Source organism: Dermacentor silvarum, chromosome 1, assembly GCF_013339745.2.
Source record: "Dermacentor silvarum isolate Dsil-2018 chromosome 1, BIME_Dsil_1.4, whole genome shotgun sequence".
Lineage (NCBI taxonomy): Eukaryota > Metazoa > Arthropoda > Arachnida > Ixodida > Ixodidae > Dermacentor > Dermacentor silvarum.
Genome location: NC_051154.1, coordinates 67,610,168 through 67,627,734, shown reverse-complemented (window position 1 = coordinate 67,627,734; position 17,567 = coordinate 67,610,168). Strand labels below are relative to the sequence as shown.

Sequence of the window (17,567 nt, the reverse complement as noted above, 5' to 3'; positions counted from 1 at the left end):
ACTGTTGCATGTTAGTAGAAAGCGCTGCAATTTCTGCAATGCTTTTGATGGGGGTCACGGATAATCACAGCAGTCGAGAGGGTATTGTGGCAACGCCCTGGGAGCTCCAGATGGCATTGTTGCAATGCGATGGAAAGGTCCAAACGAGTTTCTTGCATCACCTTTCCTCTCTGCCACGCTCCCTCTTTGAACTGCCCGCCCGACGTAGCGTGCAAGACAGCTGTGACAGCAGCAGTAGCAGCAGCAGCAGTGGAAAAGTTGAAGGAAGAGGCAAAGGAAAGCTTCGCTTTAAAAAAATGCACCATGTCTTTGATTCTGGCAATCAGGTATTTGATGAATTCTGCTGAGTTTATCTTTACAGTATAGAAATTTATCACTTAGTATACATTTTCATCAATGTCATTCAGCTTTTTATTGCTCTGTGGATGACAACACACCTTCCTTGCAGTCCATTAAGTTTGATATTCCACATTTCTCGAACCCCTCTATTACAATCGCAGACGGGATGGTTGCTCACGCTTAGGCTAACCACTTTGCCAGTTCATTCTGTGATGCATATAAGTCTCTGGAACATCGAAAACACATGATGTGACTGTATTGCCTCTTGCTTACCACGTAAAATAGCATCATTTTGAATTAGCTTTTGTAGTGAACGCTAAAAACAGGACGTCATCACCGCCATTTTTTACTAGACTCGCCTAAACCTGTGTAAAACTAGGGATGCTGTTGCTCTGTGAAGCCCTTGATGCATGTTCATCAGTGTAGTTGTTAGCATGCATTGAATGCAAAGGAGTAGACCATTTATTTGTTTCATCAGCAGTGCTGTGGCATTTATGATGACACTTGATATTAAAAGCTTCAAGTAATAATCAGAATAATAATACAAAAATGTTAAATGTTAAAAGTGTGGTAGCATGCCTAAGCTTATAACATTACTGTGTAGTGTAGTTTAAAGTTACCTTATATGTAAGATGCACTTTTGTATTGATTGACAGTGTTCGACACATTTTAAAAGTGGCTGAGCACTGCTTGCTTAGCATGTGTCTTACACCTTCCATGTAAGGCTTGCTGCAGATGCCTAGATATGGAATAGGATATATTTGGCATTCCTAGACTTAAAATGCTTCTTTGTTAATGCAGAAACACCAACTCCAAGCTGGGAAAGTGCTGCCAGACGAACCAAGACCAAGTGGCTCAGAGCTGCCAGTTGTGGAGACTAAAAATAAAACTTCCGGAGGGAGAAAAGAAGGTGGAGGGGGGGGTCGTGTTGGCGAAACTGCCTCGTCTGCAGCAGTGGCTGCCACAGCTGCATGCTCACTTGAAATGATGGCAGGCAAGGCCTCGCCTGTGTCTTTACCCCAGGCCTCTACACATGCCAGTGCTCATACGAGTTCAGGTGGGTTTTTCCATTCAATTTTGACTCTAGCTATTTGTCTGCAATTTTGTATTGTGTGTGGTTTGGATATTTCATCGGTTTTCTTTCCTGCAATAGAGGAGCTCTCTTGTGTGGGTGCCTGCCTCCCACACAAGAGGGAACAAAGTATGTCGTGTATGATTCATTGACAGAGGATTTTACTGTGCTGATCTGACTCCTTGTGCACATTTTCCTATGGGAGAGTGGATAGTTTTGCAATGACAATCAAAAGAAAGCTTTTCCTTAAATTTACCTAGCAGCCCAGCCTTCAGGTGAATAAATTTGTCAAAAGTTTGTTCTCTTTAGGGAAAATGAAGATAAATTTGACACCATGTTTGTGCTGTACTGTTGGAGAAGTGTGGTGGCTGTTCACAGAAAAAGTGCTCCCTGAAACATCATATATTCCTAGATGTGTTCAGTTTTATTGATAATGAAAAGAACATAGTGTGTTATTGACATACTAAAAAAATGATACACTTTACTCTTGCAATATGAAATTTGTGTTGTTTACAAAACCCAATAACTGTTAAAAGAAAGGGGTGGGGGGAGAGATCTGAGGAGCACTTGCATGGTGAAGTACAGTGACGTATCTTATGTTGTAGGAAGGCAACGACCACCTGTGCACCCGAATTCTCCAACTGCTCTTATGCAAGCTAAATTGCCAGCTCTATTTCGACAGCTTGAAGAAGCAATTAGCAAAGGCGAGCATGACAGAGCTGCCATTTTGGCAAGGGAGCTGGCTATGTACAAGGTGTCTTGTTCACTGCGTCGAGTCCGGAAAGTAGCACCAGACCCTAAGCAGTTTATGTGAGTGTAAAGGTGGATGCATGTTTTCTCTTCACGAAGTTTTCTTTTTAAGGAGGTATAGATTTTTGTCTGTAGTTGGCAGCATAATTGCATGATACTTCAGGAGCCATTTAATTATGCATGAAATTCAGGGCCCTGGCCCTTTTGTCTCCTAGGAACAGCTAAATGAAAAATATAGTGACATTTGTGCAGTGTAGCATTAGGTAGCTGTGTGACAATTATTTTCTGAAAAGTTAAATCCTAATTATCATATATTCCTTTGCATTCACAGAGTAAAAATGTATGTGGAAGACAGGAAGTCTCATGTTGGTCCCATTTCATTGCCAGTCCATCCAGAGATGACTGTCAGCAACCTTAAGAAAAAGGTTGGTGTATTTTGGTGGTGTGAATAAGCTTTTGTGGTTGTTGACAACCAGACATCAAATTGTAGTTTGATTTGTACAGCTTTGTTTCTGTTAGTTGTCAGTAATTTCAATTAATCTTCATCCGTTAAGTTGTTTTGTTTCTGCACTTTGTTTTTGCTGCAGTCAAATGCCATTTTCTCTTAATTGCTACAATAAAAAAAATTTGCTGTGTTTGTGCCTGTTTTATGAAATAAGCCATTTGTCTCTAATCACATTTTCAAACAAGGCAAAGGCTTCACAGGAACATGGCTAATTTAAGTGACCAACGGTAAATGAGCGTAGCAAGCCTCAACCTGTAGCAAACATTTCAATGAGGAGGCTTGTCTTTGTCAAAGCAATAATTGCTTTTATTAGCAGGGTTATGCAGCCACCTCTGTGACCAGTGGCAAGGAGCTCAAACAGGCACAAAAGAGTAAGGTGAGGTTTGCTGAGTAGGGCAAGTTAAAATGTTCAAAGGGAGCAACTAGTTGAGATAGTGAGTGAGTGGGTGGGTGTTCGTAGGTGTTGCTGTAGTGGTGGTGGGGTGGCAGGAAAAATAAAATAAAAACAAGCAAGTGGGGAAAGAAAGAAACTGTCTTATGTGAGCAGCACTGTCAATCTGGTGGACATAGTTTTACAAGATGACGGGAGGTAAGCTGAGATAAGATTTAATTGACGAAAAAATTAAATAACAAATGAAAGAAAGAAAGAAAGAAAGAACTTCAAGGTGTATCAATAGGTGTCCACTCAAAAGTAAGAAGTGTCAATACGAAAATAAAGCAATGAGCACAAACACATCTTTCTTGTCAAAAGTTGAGAGAGAAAGAAAAAGAAATTGACCAAATGTAAAATAACATATGATAAAGAAAATAAAGAAAATAAACGATAAAGAAAATAAAGAGAGAGAGAAAAGGTTAGCTCTGTTCTGGCCAGATGCAAGACTGCTAAGTAGCCAGCAACATATACAGTTAAACCTGCTTATAACGAACCTTCATATAACAAATTCCTGTATATAACGAAGTTTTTCTATTCCCCGCTGTTACTTCATAGAAGCACATGTATTTGAGACCTTTACGTAACGAAGTGGCAGCGGGAGACCCCCTTGAAATAACGAATTTTTCCCGCCGACAACCTAGAGATTTTGTCCCGAATTTTGTCATTTTTACGCGAGCAGCAACCGGAAGCACCTTCTCCGTCGCGACGAAATGCAAAGCGGCGGCGTCGCGCTTGGCGTGCTCGAATTCACGGCGACTGCGAGGCAAGAGCGAGCGCACGTGTGCGTGCGTGCGAGCATGCACGAGGCGGGCATGCATCCCTCGACCCGGTGATCTTGCTGCCGCGGGCATGACCTTTCCCCCTCCCTTCATTCAAACCTGATCCTGCCACTTGCTGTAGCTGGCCTAGCCCGCCAAGCCGGCACTCTCCTTTTCCAGTTGATGTAGCCAAAAGAAAAAAAAAACATTTTGTTTTTTTCAACGCTGTGGCAGCGCCACTCTTTGGTTACTGCGCAAGTCTCTGCGCTTCACTTCACTAACCTGACACTAGGTGACACTATACGATGCTACGACGCCATCGTGTCGCTCGCTCTTTGTTTCTGACGCCTCGCGCTTGTGCGAAACGACACGTGTCCACACATCCAGTACCAGTACTAATTTAGTTAAACAGCGAACATTTACAAGTTTATACGGCCGATAAAACTACTATCCTTACTTCATATAGCTGTCTGCTAATTTGCTGTCACAATCTATGCTTCGCCTTTCCGGCGAAACTGGGACTTTTTTGTTCATCGCAACTTTAGTGTATTGGGAGTTAATCTTGAGCGATAATTGTATTTCTCTATAAAAGCATCAGGTGCGCGGTACTGTAAAGGATTTTTTTTCCCTCTATTTTGGTCACGAAAAATGGGTGCACGTTACAATCGAGGGCGCGTTACAATCGAGTAAATACGGTAAGCATTTCTTTTTTCAATTTTCGTGCCAAACCTGCATATAACGAAATCCTCTTTATAACGAAGTTTTTCAGGAATTTGTCAATTTCGTTATATCCACGTTTAACTGTATACCATTTTACTAGTCATTAGTCGCAACACTGTAAGTGAGAGATCTTTGTCGGGCAGACAAACCCATAAGAAAGATCTGTAGTGACAACAATATTTCTGTCCATCACATAACCTTAAAGTAGCCCTAGCTGATAGAAATGTCAGACAAAACTTACTAAATCAGTCCTACAAGGATGTATCTAAATTAGAAAGGAGGTCAGCGTTACATAGAAAACAACCTAAAGCACAATCCAAGCAGCCGCTAGCATTTATGACTAAGTACTCCATTGTGCTCTCAAACGTAAACAATATTCTACAGAAATATCATCCTCTAATATCAAACAATGAGTGTCTTAGAAGGTCAACAGTGACTTAGAAGTGTCTTTGAGGTGCCAAAGGTCACCTGTCTTCATAATAAAAACTTTAAATTAGTGGGGGCCCAACGCGCCAACTCGTAGCGCGTGCAATTGCAACTACATAGGGTTCGGGCGAATAAGGCAACAAGCAAGTCAACTCAACAACATTTTTTGCTGCGGGCAATAAAACGCACTTGCAGAGGGAAGTCCGCTCTGTATAATAAGTAATAAATAGGCTTGCTTCGTTGCGTGTAGAAGTCGCGCAAGCTACTCACGGGTTGCAGCGGGTATATCCGTATGGGCAGGTCAGGTGTAGTGAGGTCAGAGAGACCCGGGGGTCTCTCGGTCGTGCTCTTTTATACCTTTTTACCTTTTCGCGAGGGGAATGTCCTCCTCGCCCGTCGGAAACTTTCCCTCTTTCCGCGTGGGTACGCACGTCGCGAGAGGCGAGCGAGAACAGGGAGAGGGCAAAGTGCCTCTCTCTCGTGTCTGCCCGGCTCCCGCTACGCGCGATTGTGACGACGAGCGTACGCGGGAGAAGGTGTCCGCCCGGCTCTTGCCGCGTGCGTTACGTGCACATGCGACGACAAGCGTACGCGGCAGAAGATGGCGGCATGTGCTCCCCACAAAATACATAAGTATATTAGTGAATGCGAAAGTTAACCCTCAGTGTATTGCCAACGTAACAGCTTATTCTCACTTTAGGTGAAAGACCTGTAAGCACCTTCAAAATGACAATTAGAAGCGTCGCAAATGACTATATGCTTGAATGTTAATTAGTGAATGTCAGTTTATATGGATGTTGTAAGAATACAGCCAAGCAGCTTCTCAAAGCAGTCACAGAGCATTTAGTAGTTATTTTTTCTCTAAAGATGCAAAGACAACAAATATAGATGTTTCATTCAAGTGAACATCTTATTCACTGTGAATTGACAAGTGTTAGCAACCTTGCGTACATTGACATTGTCCATATTTGATGTACGTAATTGTATTGTCCTCTCTGTTATGACCCTCTATGGCGTTTGACAGTATTAATAAAAAAAAAAGGCACTGGAGCAGTTCCGGCTGAGAATGCGAACATTCTGCTGCAGCTGCTGTCTATGTGTGTGCGTGTGTGTGTGGAAAGGTGTGAAGTAAAGAGGAAAGCGGGGCTCGAGAATTGGGCACAGTGATGTGTTCTTCTAATGCAAGAAACATGCCTGGTTCTTGTCTGCACCTGCTGTGCTGTGACTTTCAATGACCATACTCATTCCCTCCTCAAGGAGACTGGTGAACCAGTGCTTGTTTCCTTGTGCGCTAGTTATCGGCAGGGAATCTTTTACAGCATGCACTGCAGCAAGTGCACACTCACTGTAGAAGATCTGAGCCCACGACACACCTGGTGGTGCAAAGAGATGAGGGCTGGTTAGTGCATGCTTAAAGACAAGAGTACTGCACATATTGACCCTTTTCGCGGAGCAGTTTGTTCTAGAGAAACGAGATGGCGCTCACGGCGGCGCGCCATACCTCTCCTCAGCGACCACGCACGAATACGAAACCACTACCACTTCTACCTTGCTTCTGTGCAATCAGCTGTCGGAAATGCAACTGAGTTTTCGCAAACACACTGTGCTTCAATCATGCTAGATTGAATCATGTGGATTGAAGACGTGTGCTGTAGTTGGCTACAAAAATAGTGACTGGCATGTTAAGGAATAGAATAGCTCTGTGGGGCGAAGTTCGCGGACCACTGCTGAAACTGTCCGAACGTATTACCGGCACTTTGTGATGTACGGCTTTCCTCAAGGATACAGAAATTTGCTGATCCGCCAGCCTTGTATCGCTAACCTTCAAAGAAAGGGCTTCATTCCCAAAACGTCGGCAAGGGATTACAAAGGGAATAGCGCCGCTTCCTGTCATAGTATGTTTCGCGCACATTATCTATACACATCTGTCCCAAATGGCAGGAAAACTTACGCCCACTCTATCGCCAACGTATCAAGAATAAGTGAATGGGCGCACACTTGAATATATGCGCACTGTATACGCACAATAAATGACGAAATACACCTATGGCGCACGAATGGTCGAAGCTGAATGTTTCGTGACGGTCCACAAGAGTAAGCGAGTTACTAGCTGTAATACATATTTGCTACAAGGTATTACAATGTACAAAGCAGCTACGTTTCAAGCCTTGTGCGCAGCAAGAACAAATCTATCGGAACTGAGCACACCCACGAGCGATTAGGCAGAAAATAATCAGATAGTGGCCGCACCGAGGAACTTCACTGAGTCAGAAACTGACAAGCCACTGCTTCAAAATATTTGCCGAATAAAGAACAAAAAGCAAAACACACTAATCCTGACTGAATTCATAATCGGAAAGCTTGGATAGCTTGGAATACATATTTAGCCCCGCTTTTAGAACAAGCACCATATACGCTGCTTGCGCCGTTCGAACATAGCTTAATCATCTCCGAAAGCGCTTTTGCATGTTCTCTGAAGCTGTGATCAAAGCTTCGTGTCGTCCACCTAGTCACCGTCTACGATATCTCCGACAACAGAGGTTTTCTAAGCCGCGCCAGCGTCATACACTTCGATTGTAAACAAGGAGGCAACGGAGGCAGTTGAGGCAAGCAATGGACGCGTCACCACGTGATCAAACATGGCAGCGCCCACGGCATCGCCGCGAAAAGGGTCAATAGTACTTCAATGTGAGGCCGCCATAGCTACAGTAACAAGAAAGAATGCGTCAGAAAAAGATGGAAAAATTACTTCAATGCGAGGCCGCCATAGCTACAGTAACAAGAAAGAATGCGTCAGAAAAAGATGGAAAAACGCACTAGCCAAATCAATGAGAAGTAGATGACACTCATGCATCCGAAATGTTGTGCAAAGCTTTTCATGAGAAATACTTTCGCTGTCTAAACAATTTTATTAAGGTACTGTAAAATCATGTCAGGGACCTTTTAAAATGTAGCTATGGCAGCAAAAGATGTCACTTCTGGAAGTAACTCTGAAAGTATCATCCTGTGTTAGACTGTAACACTGCAACTGTTTGAAATTCTACATATTTGCTTCCTGCATTTCTGTTTTTGTTCTGGAATAGCTATCTCTTGCAACATTCTTTTCATATCATAACTTGATTTAACTTTTTTGTTTGCCATAGTGAGTGACAGGTTCATCACCTATCATCACTCAGGCTGTTGGGTTATTAGTGAGCAATTTATTAAGCATGTTTATTTCATATAGCTTCTATATTCTACCAGGTTGAGACTGAGTACAACATTCCTGCAAGGGTTCAGCGATGGATACTAGGCAAAAACCTGGCCACTGATGATGGGGCTACGCTGGAACACTTTGGTGTGAGCCACAGTGCGTGTCCAGTCTTCCTGTACCTGGTGAGCCCAGCAGAGGAGTTAAGGGCTGAAGAGGTCATCCGAAACAGATGCTGGAAGCCCCCGGATAGCATCGCTAGCACTGAAGAAGGCGAAGAGTTGGCAAATACAATAGCTAGGAATGACACTTCTGATGCATCAAGTACTTTGGATGCCCTCCTCAATGACCGTGCAGCAGGTTAGACAATCCTTTTTCTCACAGAAAGCATGTTACTCCAGCATTCAGCATGACGGATATATTGAGCTGTGTTAATGGAGGCCTGGATGAAGTAGGCACTCGTGACAACAATAAGTCCATTTGCTTGCAAAGACTTTTGTATAGACAAGACAACCTCGGCCAGGTGGTGCTGCTGCACCTTGCTGAAAGTGCCCTGTGGTTGAAAAAATTCACCCTGCAGTCGCACACAGCGCTCTGTCGGCCATTTGTTTACATTTATGCTGCGTGCTCTCTCGTTGCACATGGCACTCGTGTTGAGCATGCACTCTCTCTCGTTGCTCGGGGAGCTCACACTTGAGCTGCATGTTCAACAGCAGTGCATGGACTAGTTGGGAAACGGCAATGTGTAGACTATAGTGCCATTTTTCAGTAACTGTCTCATCCAGAGTACCTTTTTCATGGGGGGGGAACACTAAGAAAGGCGAGCATCTGCTGTGCCTGTCATTTTAGGACGTCCAATAAGATGTGGACATCAAACATAATTACAAATGCGAAGTATGTTTTGCACATCAGCGACATTTTCTGCAGCAGTGAGCTTAATATACAGGGTGTTCCAGCGAACGCTTTCAAAGATTTTTAGAGGTTGCCTATGGCAGATAGCAGAATTCTAGTTCATGAGCTGGTCTACTCGAAGAGGCGGACATTATTTGCACAAAAAATTGAAATGCTTAATTGAATAATTAACAAAAATTCACTAATTAAGTTTTTAACTAAATACCTTATGGTCTATATTTAGGGTTGTTCGTTTTCTGGTTTTACATTTTTTTTTAATTTGGGGGGGGGGGGTAAAAATCTGGTACTATTTTTCAAGCAGATAATCCGGGAGAAATCGGGTTTTTTGTGGGAACTATTCCAAAATTCAGGTTATTTCGGGTTAAATTTACAAATGTACTAAGTACAGTTAAACCTGGATATAACGAAATTGACAAATTCCCGAAAAACTTCGTTATAAAGAGGATTTTGTTATATGCAGGTTCGGCACGAAAATTCGAAAAAGAAGCGTTTGCCGTATTTACTCGATTCTAACGCGCCCTCGATTGTAACGTGCACCCATTTTCCGGGACCAAAAGAGAGGGGAAAAAATCCTTTGCACTACCTTGCGCCTCATGCTTTCATAGAGAAATACAACTATCGCCCCAGATTTACTCCCGATACTCTAAAGTTGCGATGAACAAAAAAGTCCCAGTTTCGCCCAAAAGGCAAAGCATCAATTGTGACAGCAAATTAGCAGAGAGCTATACGAAGTAAGGATAATAGTTTTATCGGCTGTATAAACTTGTAAACATTCGCTGTTTAACTAAATTGGTAGACTAATGCCTAAGCACATGTGCTACAGCACATGGTCAAAGACGGGAGCAAGGCTTCAAGTGTGTAGGAGGCGGCCATATTGAAATACCAATGGCGATATGGTAGCACAAATTTAGGGTCGTACTCGATTCTAACGCGCAGGCAATTTTCGGACCCGTTTTATCGGAAAAAAAGTGCGCGTTAGATTCGAGTACGACCCTAAATTTACGCTACCATATCGTCATCGGCATTTCAATATGGCCAGGTATGAATGAAGGGAGGGGGAAAGGTCACGCCCGCGGCGGCAAGATCGCCGGGACGAGGGATGCAAGCCCGCTTCTCGTACACACGCACACGTGCGCTCGCTCTCGCCTCGCAGTCGCTGTGAATTCAAGCGCGCCAAGCGCGCCGCCGCCGCTTCCCATACCGTCGCGGCGGAGAAGGTGCTTCCAGTTGCTGCTCGCGCAAAAATGACAAAATTTGGGGCGAAATCTCTAGGTTGTCGGCGGGGAATACTCATTATTTTGAGGGGGTCTCCCGCTGCCACTTCATTACGTAAAGGTCTCAAATACATGTACTTCTATGGAGTAACGGCGGGGAATAGAAAAACTTCGTTATATCCAGGAATTCGTTATATGGAGGTCCGTTATAAGCAGGTTTAACTGTAATACAATACATTCGTTGCTTCTCTTTTGAGTGTATCGCGAGCTTCTTAAGGCTGACGCGTTAAAACTAGGGATCTGTTTCAAGCTGGGGTAATTGAGGGGACATCAGGGTTTTCTAGCAAGTACTCCAGAGTTTGGCATTTGTTTGGAAATTAATAAGTACAGTGTAGACCGCTTATAACGTAAGTCGCCGGAGTCGCGAATATCCGCACTATAAGCGGTACCGCACTATAACCAAAGCAACAATTTTCAAGGCCCACACATATGCAAAACATGTTCACCGAGCCGCCATGCGTATGTGACAGTCGAGAGATGCGGCTAGAACGTTTGCATTCAATTTGCAGTCGAATCTCGTTAATTCGAATCAAATCACGCGGCGGCGCCTCCGACCAGCATTGCTCCAGCACCGCCATTGAGTAAAAGCTTAGGAGAGACTCCTCAATGTCGCGCACGAACGAAAAAAAAAAATGCGGAGGAAATTTCACCCTCTCTCAAATGGCAAGGTCGCCGGTTGTGCCGGAACATGCGTGTACATGCCGTCTCAGCCACGCCACTGTAGCCACGCGTAGAAAATGGCAGTGAACCCTTTTTTCTCCTTTATGCTTCCTCTACTTTCTAGTCACTTGTTGCATGCTGCGGCTACGGCGCAGAGGGAAGCAGCGGCGCTGTCCCAGGCCGGCCAACGAAACTGCCCATGCCGGCAAACGCCTGCTTCCCAATAACGGCAGAAAACGAAACTTCGGGGAGCTGGCGCCGGGCCGGCTAGAGGGGCGGCGGATATACTGTTTATTTCTTTCCAGTTCCAATTCAAAGCAACAGAAGCCACCATGCTTAGAAGTGTGTGAAATCTGCAACAGTGAGCTTGAGATATATGCCAATTCAATGCAAAAGTAGCCACCGTGCTTAGAGATGTGCGGGAGGGGGGACAAAAAACGGATATACAGTATAGACCACTTATAACGTAACCGCTTATAGTGCAGGACCGGATATAGTGCGGTCTTTTCAGACTCCCGTTAATTTTCCCATAGCACTCCATGTATACACGTATCGCTTATAGTGCAGTTGCGGGAAACGAAATACCGGTTACAGTGGGGCCTGGGAGTACGGAAGTCAGCGGAGACGGCGAACGCTTCCCTCAAACGGGCGCCCCAAGGAGTGCTAGAGGAAGAAAGAGAGACGAAGTGGAGGAGAAGGGCACGTGGTGCGAACGAACAGCCAGTGAGGCTGAAACCAGAATCTTGAGTGCGAGTCGTGAAATATCACGGCGCGCATAGCGAGCGAGCGCCACGAAACTGCCAACGCTCGCTTCACGATAACAGCAGTAAACGAAACTTCAGGGAGCGGGCGGCGCCGGCACATCACGGCGAAGGGCGCACGCGGAGACCATGGAATGTGAGGGAGGAGGGCGGCAGGGAAGCGCGGATTTTGCCTCGCCCCTCGCCCTTCCTCATAGCTCCCTCACTTTCGACTGTCACCATGCCCGCTCGCCTCCGTGCACGCTCCGCTGCTCCAGCCGGCCCGGTGCCAGCTCGCCGAAGTTTCATTTTCTGCCGTTATCAGGAAGCGGGCATTTGCCGGCGTGGGCAGTTTCGTTGGCCGGCCTGGGACAGCGCCGTTGCTTCCCTCTGCGCCGTAGCCACAGCGTGCAAAGAGGCATAAAGGAGAAAGAAGGGTTCACTGCCATTTTCTACATGTGGCTACCGTAGCGTGGCTGAGACGTTGGCACGTACACGCATGTTCCGGCGCAACGCAGAATTGGCGACCTTGTCATTTGAGAGAGGGTGAAATTTCCGCCGCATTTTTTTTTCTTTTTTTTTCGTTCACGCGTGACATTGAGGGGTCTTTCCTAAGCTTTTACTCTATGGCGGTGCCGGAGCAATGCCGATCGGAGGCGGCGCCGCATGATTTGGTTCGAATTAACGAGATTCGACTGTAAATTGAATGCAAGCGTTCTAGTCGCATTCCTCGACTGTCGCATATGCGTGGCGGCTCGGTGCACATGTTTTGCATATGTGCGGACCTTGAAAATTGTTGCTTTGGTTATAGTGCGGTACCGCTTATAGTGCGGATATTCGCGACTCCAGCGACTTACGTTATAAGCGGTCTACACTGTACTGTTTATTTCTTTCCAGTTCCAATTAAAGCAACGAAAGCCACCGTGCTTAGAAATGTGTGGCGAGTACTGTTAATTTCTTTCCGTTGTGAAGCACGTGAATAACATTCTTGGGGCACTGAGTGCCATCCAGCTTTTTTTTTTTTTTTTTTTACATTTCTTTGACAGGTGCATCTTTATGGGAACAATCACTTTTTAGTGCTAGTCTGCCTCAGAGACACGGGTGCGATGTTTTGTGCTACCAATTTCAATGGCTTTGTACACAGTAGTCGTATGTCTCACCACACCCAACCATTTTAAGAAGGAAACGACATCACAGAAATTTATGTTGTGCAATTATAACATTGTTATGCACTTTTGAAAGAGAGAATGTCAAGCAGCTTGTGCTACCCATCTTGTGTAGTTCAAAAACGCTTATCATCACTTAGTAGGTGAAGGGCATATTTAAAAGAATGATAAATTGTCTTTGTTTTGGCTACCGGCTATGTAAAATTATTAGTGCGAAGACCTAGTGCAAATGGACTAACTAAATGAAATGATTAAGGACAAATGGTGCGCAATTGTGGGATGACGAGACCACGCTTGCCATCATGGAAACCAAGCCCGTAGCCGGGGGGGGTGTGCTCCAGAAGGGCTCCCGCCACCCCGCTGCACAAAGAAACTTTTCGACGCTGAAGTGCCTCAAAACCTACCTTTGCAACAGCTCTGTTGAGGAACAATTAATTGAATGGGTTGGCTCTGATGTCGCTCTACAGAGAGTCTGTTAACGTGAGCAACGTAATCGCAACGTTTACGAAGAAGGCACGAAGACTTGTGTTTTAGGCTTCCGAACTTAAGGAGCCAGTGCGGAAAAGGACTTTGAAGCAAACGGACGCACTGCGCCGCGGACTTGTGGGACCTGACGAGATCACTGCCGACCATTCCACGCCAGACGCCGGGTGAAGATCTTCTTGGGTGTGCTTCAATACAACGAATATTTCCACTCTTCGTCTCTTTATTTTTTACTCTGAGTAACGCTGTTCTATTTTTATTGATGAAATTTATTGAGACGGATAGTCCGTATAAATATAATATACTATTAGGAAGATTCATCTCAAAACTAAAAATATAAAACTATATTAATAAACTAGTATTTAAAAAGTCACATAATTGACATACTGCGATCTTTACCAAAAATAATTACTGAAAAATAGGTGCTTCCTCAAATAGTCTAGGCCTTCAGCAAGTGCCTCCCCCCCCCCCCCCCCCCCCCGAAAAAAATTCCTTGCTACGGCGTGGTGGAAACGCAGCCTTCAATTGCATGCGCTCGAGTGCAAACAGGCGTGTGGTCACTCCAGCGGGACAGGTGGTGAGAGGATGCGACCTTCGACGTTCGAATCTGACTCTCTAAGGGGAGCAATTGGCACTGGCGTCGCAGGCAGAAACTTGAGGTTATCTCATCTATTAGTCCTGTTTAGGTCTTCACGAATGTGCTAGATGGCACGTTGCTTTTCTAAATACAAGAAATATTGTAATACTGTGTAGACATTATGGTTTACTGTGACGAACTTACCAGAAAAAAGGCTGTTCAGTTGAATAAAAATTCATCCTGGTCAGGGGCGTCTGGAAAGGCGTTGGTCCCGGGTTCGATCCCTTGAACCAGGATGAATTTTTATTCATCTGCAAAGCTATCTTTCTGAGAAACCTGTATGGGTTTCCTTCATAGCTTTGTGCTACAGTCGAGTGGATGACAGTTTTTCCTGTCATTAACCTTCCTCCACCATGTGGGCTTCCGCAGAACTAATTTGCCATATTCTGTGTCCCTGTGCTTCAAGTTGTCGATTAATTTGCCCTCATGCTGCGATCTGCTAGCCTCCTGGTTAGCTGAGATGGTAGAGTGATCACCCCGATTAGCCGTTGGTCCTGTAGTTGATCCCCTGCCAGGACAAATTTTTATCCAACTGTGAAGCTTTCTTTCTGAGAAACCTGTATCAGTTTCCCCTGTAGCTTCGTGCTACAGTCGGGTGCCTTTCATGTCATAACTGTTGTAGCCGTACATTCATGTCAATTATCTGATGTTTGCATGTCTCTATGCCCCTCCTTATGTAATGGCTTTGGGTGCTTAAGAAGGAAATAAATGAAATGAAATATAATCCTTTGCAAGACTTGGCTTTAAATCCAAAAACCTAATATACCTATCACACAGTACCTTATGTGTTAGCATTTTGAATAACGCGTGCTCCATGCCACATGCTTCTGTTTTCTTGGGCATTGTTCTTTAGGCGCATCTTTTGTTTCTTGCATGTACTGAGATCTTTTGTTTTAGCTGTGCCAGAGTATGCACTTTCTTGCTGCTGAGTTGCCCAAGTGTAAACATTTCTGCTTGTAAGAGCTTCAGAATGGAAATATTGCTCTTTCAAAAAGTGCTCCAAGGCCTTTATTAGATGTCTCACGCATTGAATCAGTGAACAGCTTTGATTTGTTCTCTTTAACATAATATTTTGTTTTGTTTTAGGGTGGACCTGTCAACTGTGTGGCATAAATAATACTGAACCAGACACCTGTGCAATGTGCGGTGTTGCAGTGGTTGTTGATGCCACTGATCATGCTGATATGGATGCTAGTCGCCCAAGTGTGGATGCTGACCATAATGTTGAAGCTGCTCTTGGTTATAAAACTGAACCCACTGAAGTACATGACCTAGTACATGACCAACTTGAGGCCAGTAATAGTCGTGCTGAAGTTGACTTCACACTCAATCAGGTAATTTTGACCCCACATTTAATTTTGTATATTTAACCCACTTGAGCATTTTGTTGAGTTATGTTACTATGAGGGCATGTTTTTGTTTATTCATGTCTACAAGGGACTTATGAAAAACTGCTAAACATTCCACTAATAATTGATTGCATTGCTGTAATTCGAGTATAGTAGGTTCTTCGATTGAAAACATCACTTTTGGAGGTAACGACTGACTTTTTTTTTTCACATTATTTCAATTTCACCTAGAAGAGAGCAATTTAAGGTCAATATAACATGAGTTCTTGTATTTATGTATTTCATTGTTTGTCTGTGTTTCTAGAAGTGCATTGCTTCTACAAGAACAATGGTAACCAACTCGCCAACTAATTATCTCCTTCGTATAACATCAAAATGGTTGCAAGTTTACTGTCTGCTCAGTGTGCACTTTTTCGAACTTGAAAGCATGAAATGCTTCTAGCTCTCATTACTGGCATCTCCTTTTGGATGTTTTGGTGAAACCAAATACATTTTGCTTCAAAATCTGCTTAGGAAATTATTTATCTGTGCTGAGTCAGTTTGCAAGCCAGCATTGGCGCACCTCATTTATTTGTGCCACAACCTTATACTTTATGTATGTGCCCTGTCGTCAGTGAGATGGCGGCTTCACAGTACCCATGACACTTGGTGGCATAGTCGAATGCAAGTATTTCATGCTTTAAACCTGCTGATACGGCCAGATGATGTGGCAGTTTTTTCCCCAAAGCTCTTTGTTATACTGTTGTCATGTGGACAGTCTCACTGAACATTGAAGACAAAGGCTGTTGCAAATTTTTTTAGGGACACGTGCCACGGCCACATGGAGCATATTATTGTTCACAGAGAGCTTGAATGCATAACGACAGGTAATACTAGGAGGGTAATGACAAATGGAGGAAGGTATACTTGGGGGAACACTCAGAATAAAGGGCCATCATTCATGGTACGAAAAAAGGAAGGAAAAGGCACAATATGCAAGCGCATAAACAGCAAACCATAGAGAAAAAAAAATTGAAGAAAGTCATTTACACTTGACAATCTGCAGAGCTAGTGTACATCTATACAGCAAAAATGTAGTGTGTTCAGTGTATTATAGAAATAAGCTTGGAGAATACGTTTGTATTGTATATCTAAGATCCTATATTAGGGTGATTTCATTTTAGATCATCGTATGTAATGCTTCATCACTTCACAACATAGCACGTCACACATACACCTTGTTTGAAGTGTGATGTCGGTTCAGCAGCATGCTACACCCTATCTGGGGGTACTGAAGCTGGTATATTGGCTTATCACCCTGTCAGTGAGATAGAAGTGGTTAGCCTACATGCTACAGTGTAGACCCCTTATAACTTAAGTCGCCGGAGTCGCGAATATCCGCACTATAAGCGATACCGCACTATAACCAAAGCAACAATTTTCAAGGCCCGCACATATGCAAAACATGTACACCGAGCCGCCACGCGTATGCGCAGTCGAGGAATGCGGCTAGAACGTTTGCATTCAATTTACAGTCGAATCTTGTTAATTCGAACCAAATCACATGGCGGCACCTCCGACTGGCATTGCTCCGGCACCGCCATAGAGTAAAAAAGCTTAGGAGAGACCCCTAAATGTCGCGCGCGAACAAGAAACAAAAAAAAAAAACGGCGAAAATGTTATCCTCTCTCAAATTTCAAGGTCGCCGATTCTGCGTTGCGCCGGAACATGCGTGTACGTGCCGACGTCTCAGCCACGCTACCGTAGCCACGCGTAGAAAATAGCAGTGAACGCTTCTTTCTCCTTTATGCTTCCTCTAATTTCTAGTCACGTGTTGACCTTGCACACTGCGGCTACGGCGCAGAGGGAAGCAGCGGCGCTGTCCCAGGCTGGCCAACGAAACTGCCCACACCGGCAAACGCCCGCTTCCCGATAACGGCAGAAAACGAAACTTCGGGGAGCTGGCGCCGGGCCGGCTGGAGCAGCGGCGGGCGCACACGGTGACAGTCGAAAGTGAGGGAGCTAAGAGGGAGGGCGAGGGGAGCCACCGAAGCGGCGGAGTTGCTGAGGCGAAATCAGCTTCCCTGCCGCCCTCCTCCCTCACATTCCACGGTCTCCGCGTGCGCCCTTCGCCGTGCCGGCGCCGCCCGCTCCATGAAGTTTAGTTTACTGCC

General features: G+C 44.6%; 1 protein-coding gene across 8 annotated transcripts in view; it reads left to right on the top strand.

Annotated features, from left to right (window-relative positions):
• The window catches only part of LOC119464928 (ranBP-type and C3HC4-type zinc finger-containing protein 1-like), a 95,642-nt gene that overhangs the window by 44,732 nt on the left and 33,343 nt on the right, over positions 1-17,567 (top strand). For all 8 annotated transcript variants that reach the window (XM_037725796.2, XM_049669009.1, XM_049669019.1 and 5 more), the window contains 5 exons: positions 1,141-1,396; positions 2,017-2,221; positions 2,493-2,586; positions 8,247-8,553; positions 15,152-15,399. In XM_037725796.2, coding sequence (XP_037581724.1) covers positions 1,141-1,396; positions 2,017-2,221; positions 2,493-2,586; positions 8,247-8,553; positions 15,152-15,399 — 1,110 coding nt within the window. The remainder of the gene's footprint in view (positions 1-1,140; positions 1,397-2,016; positions 2,222-2,492; positions 2,587-8,246; positions 8,554-15,151; positions 15,400-17,567) is intronic.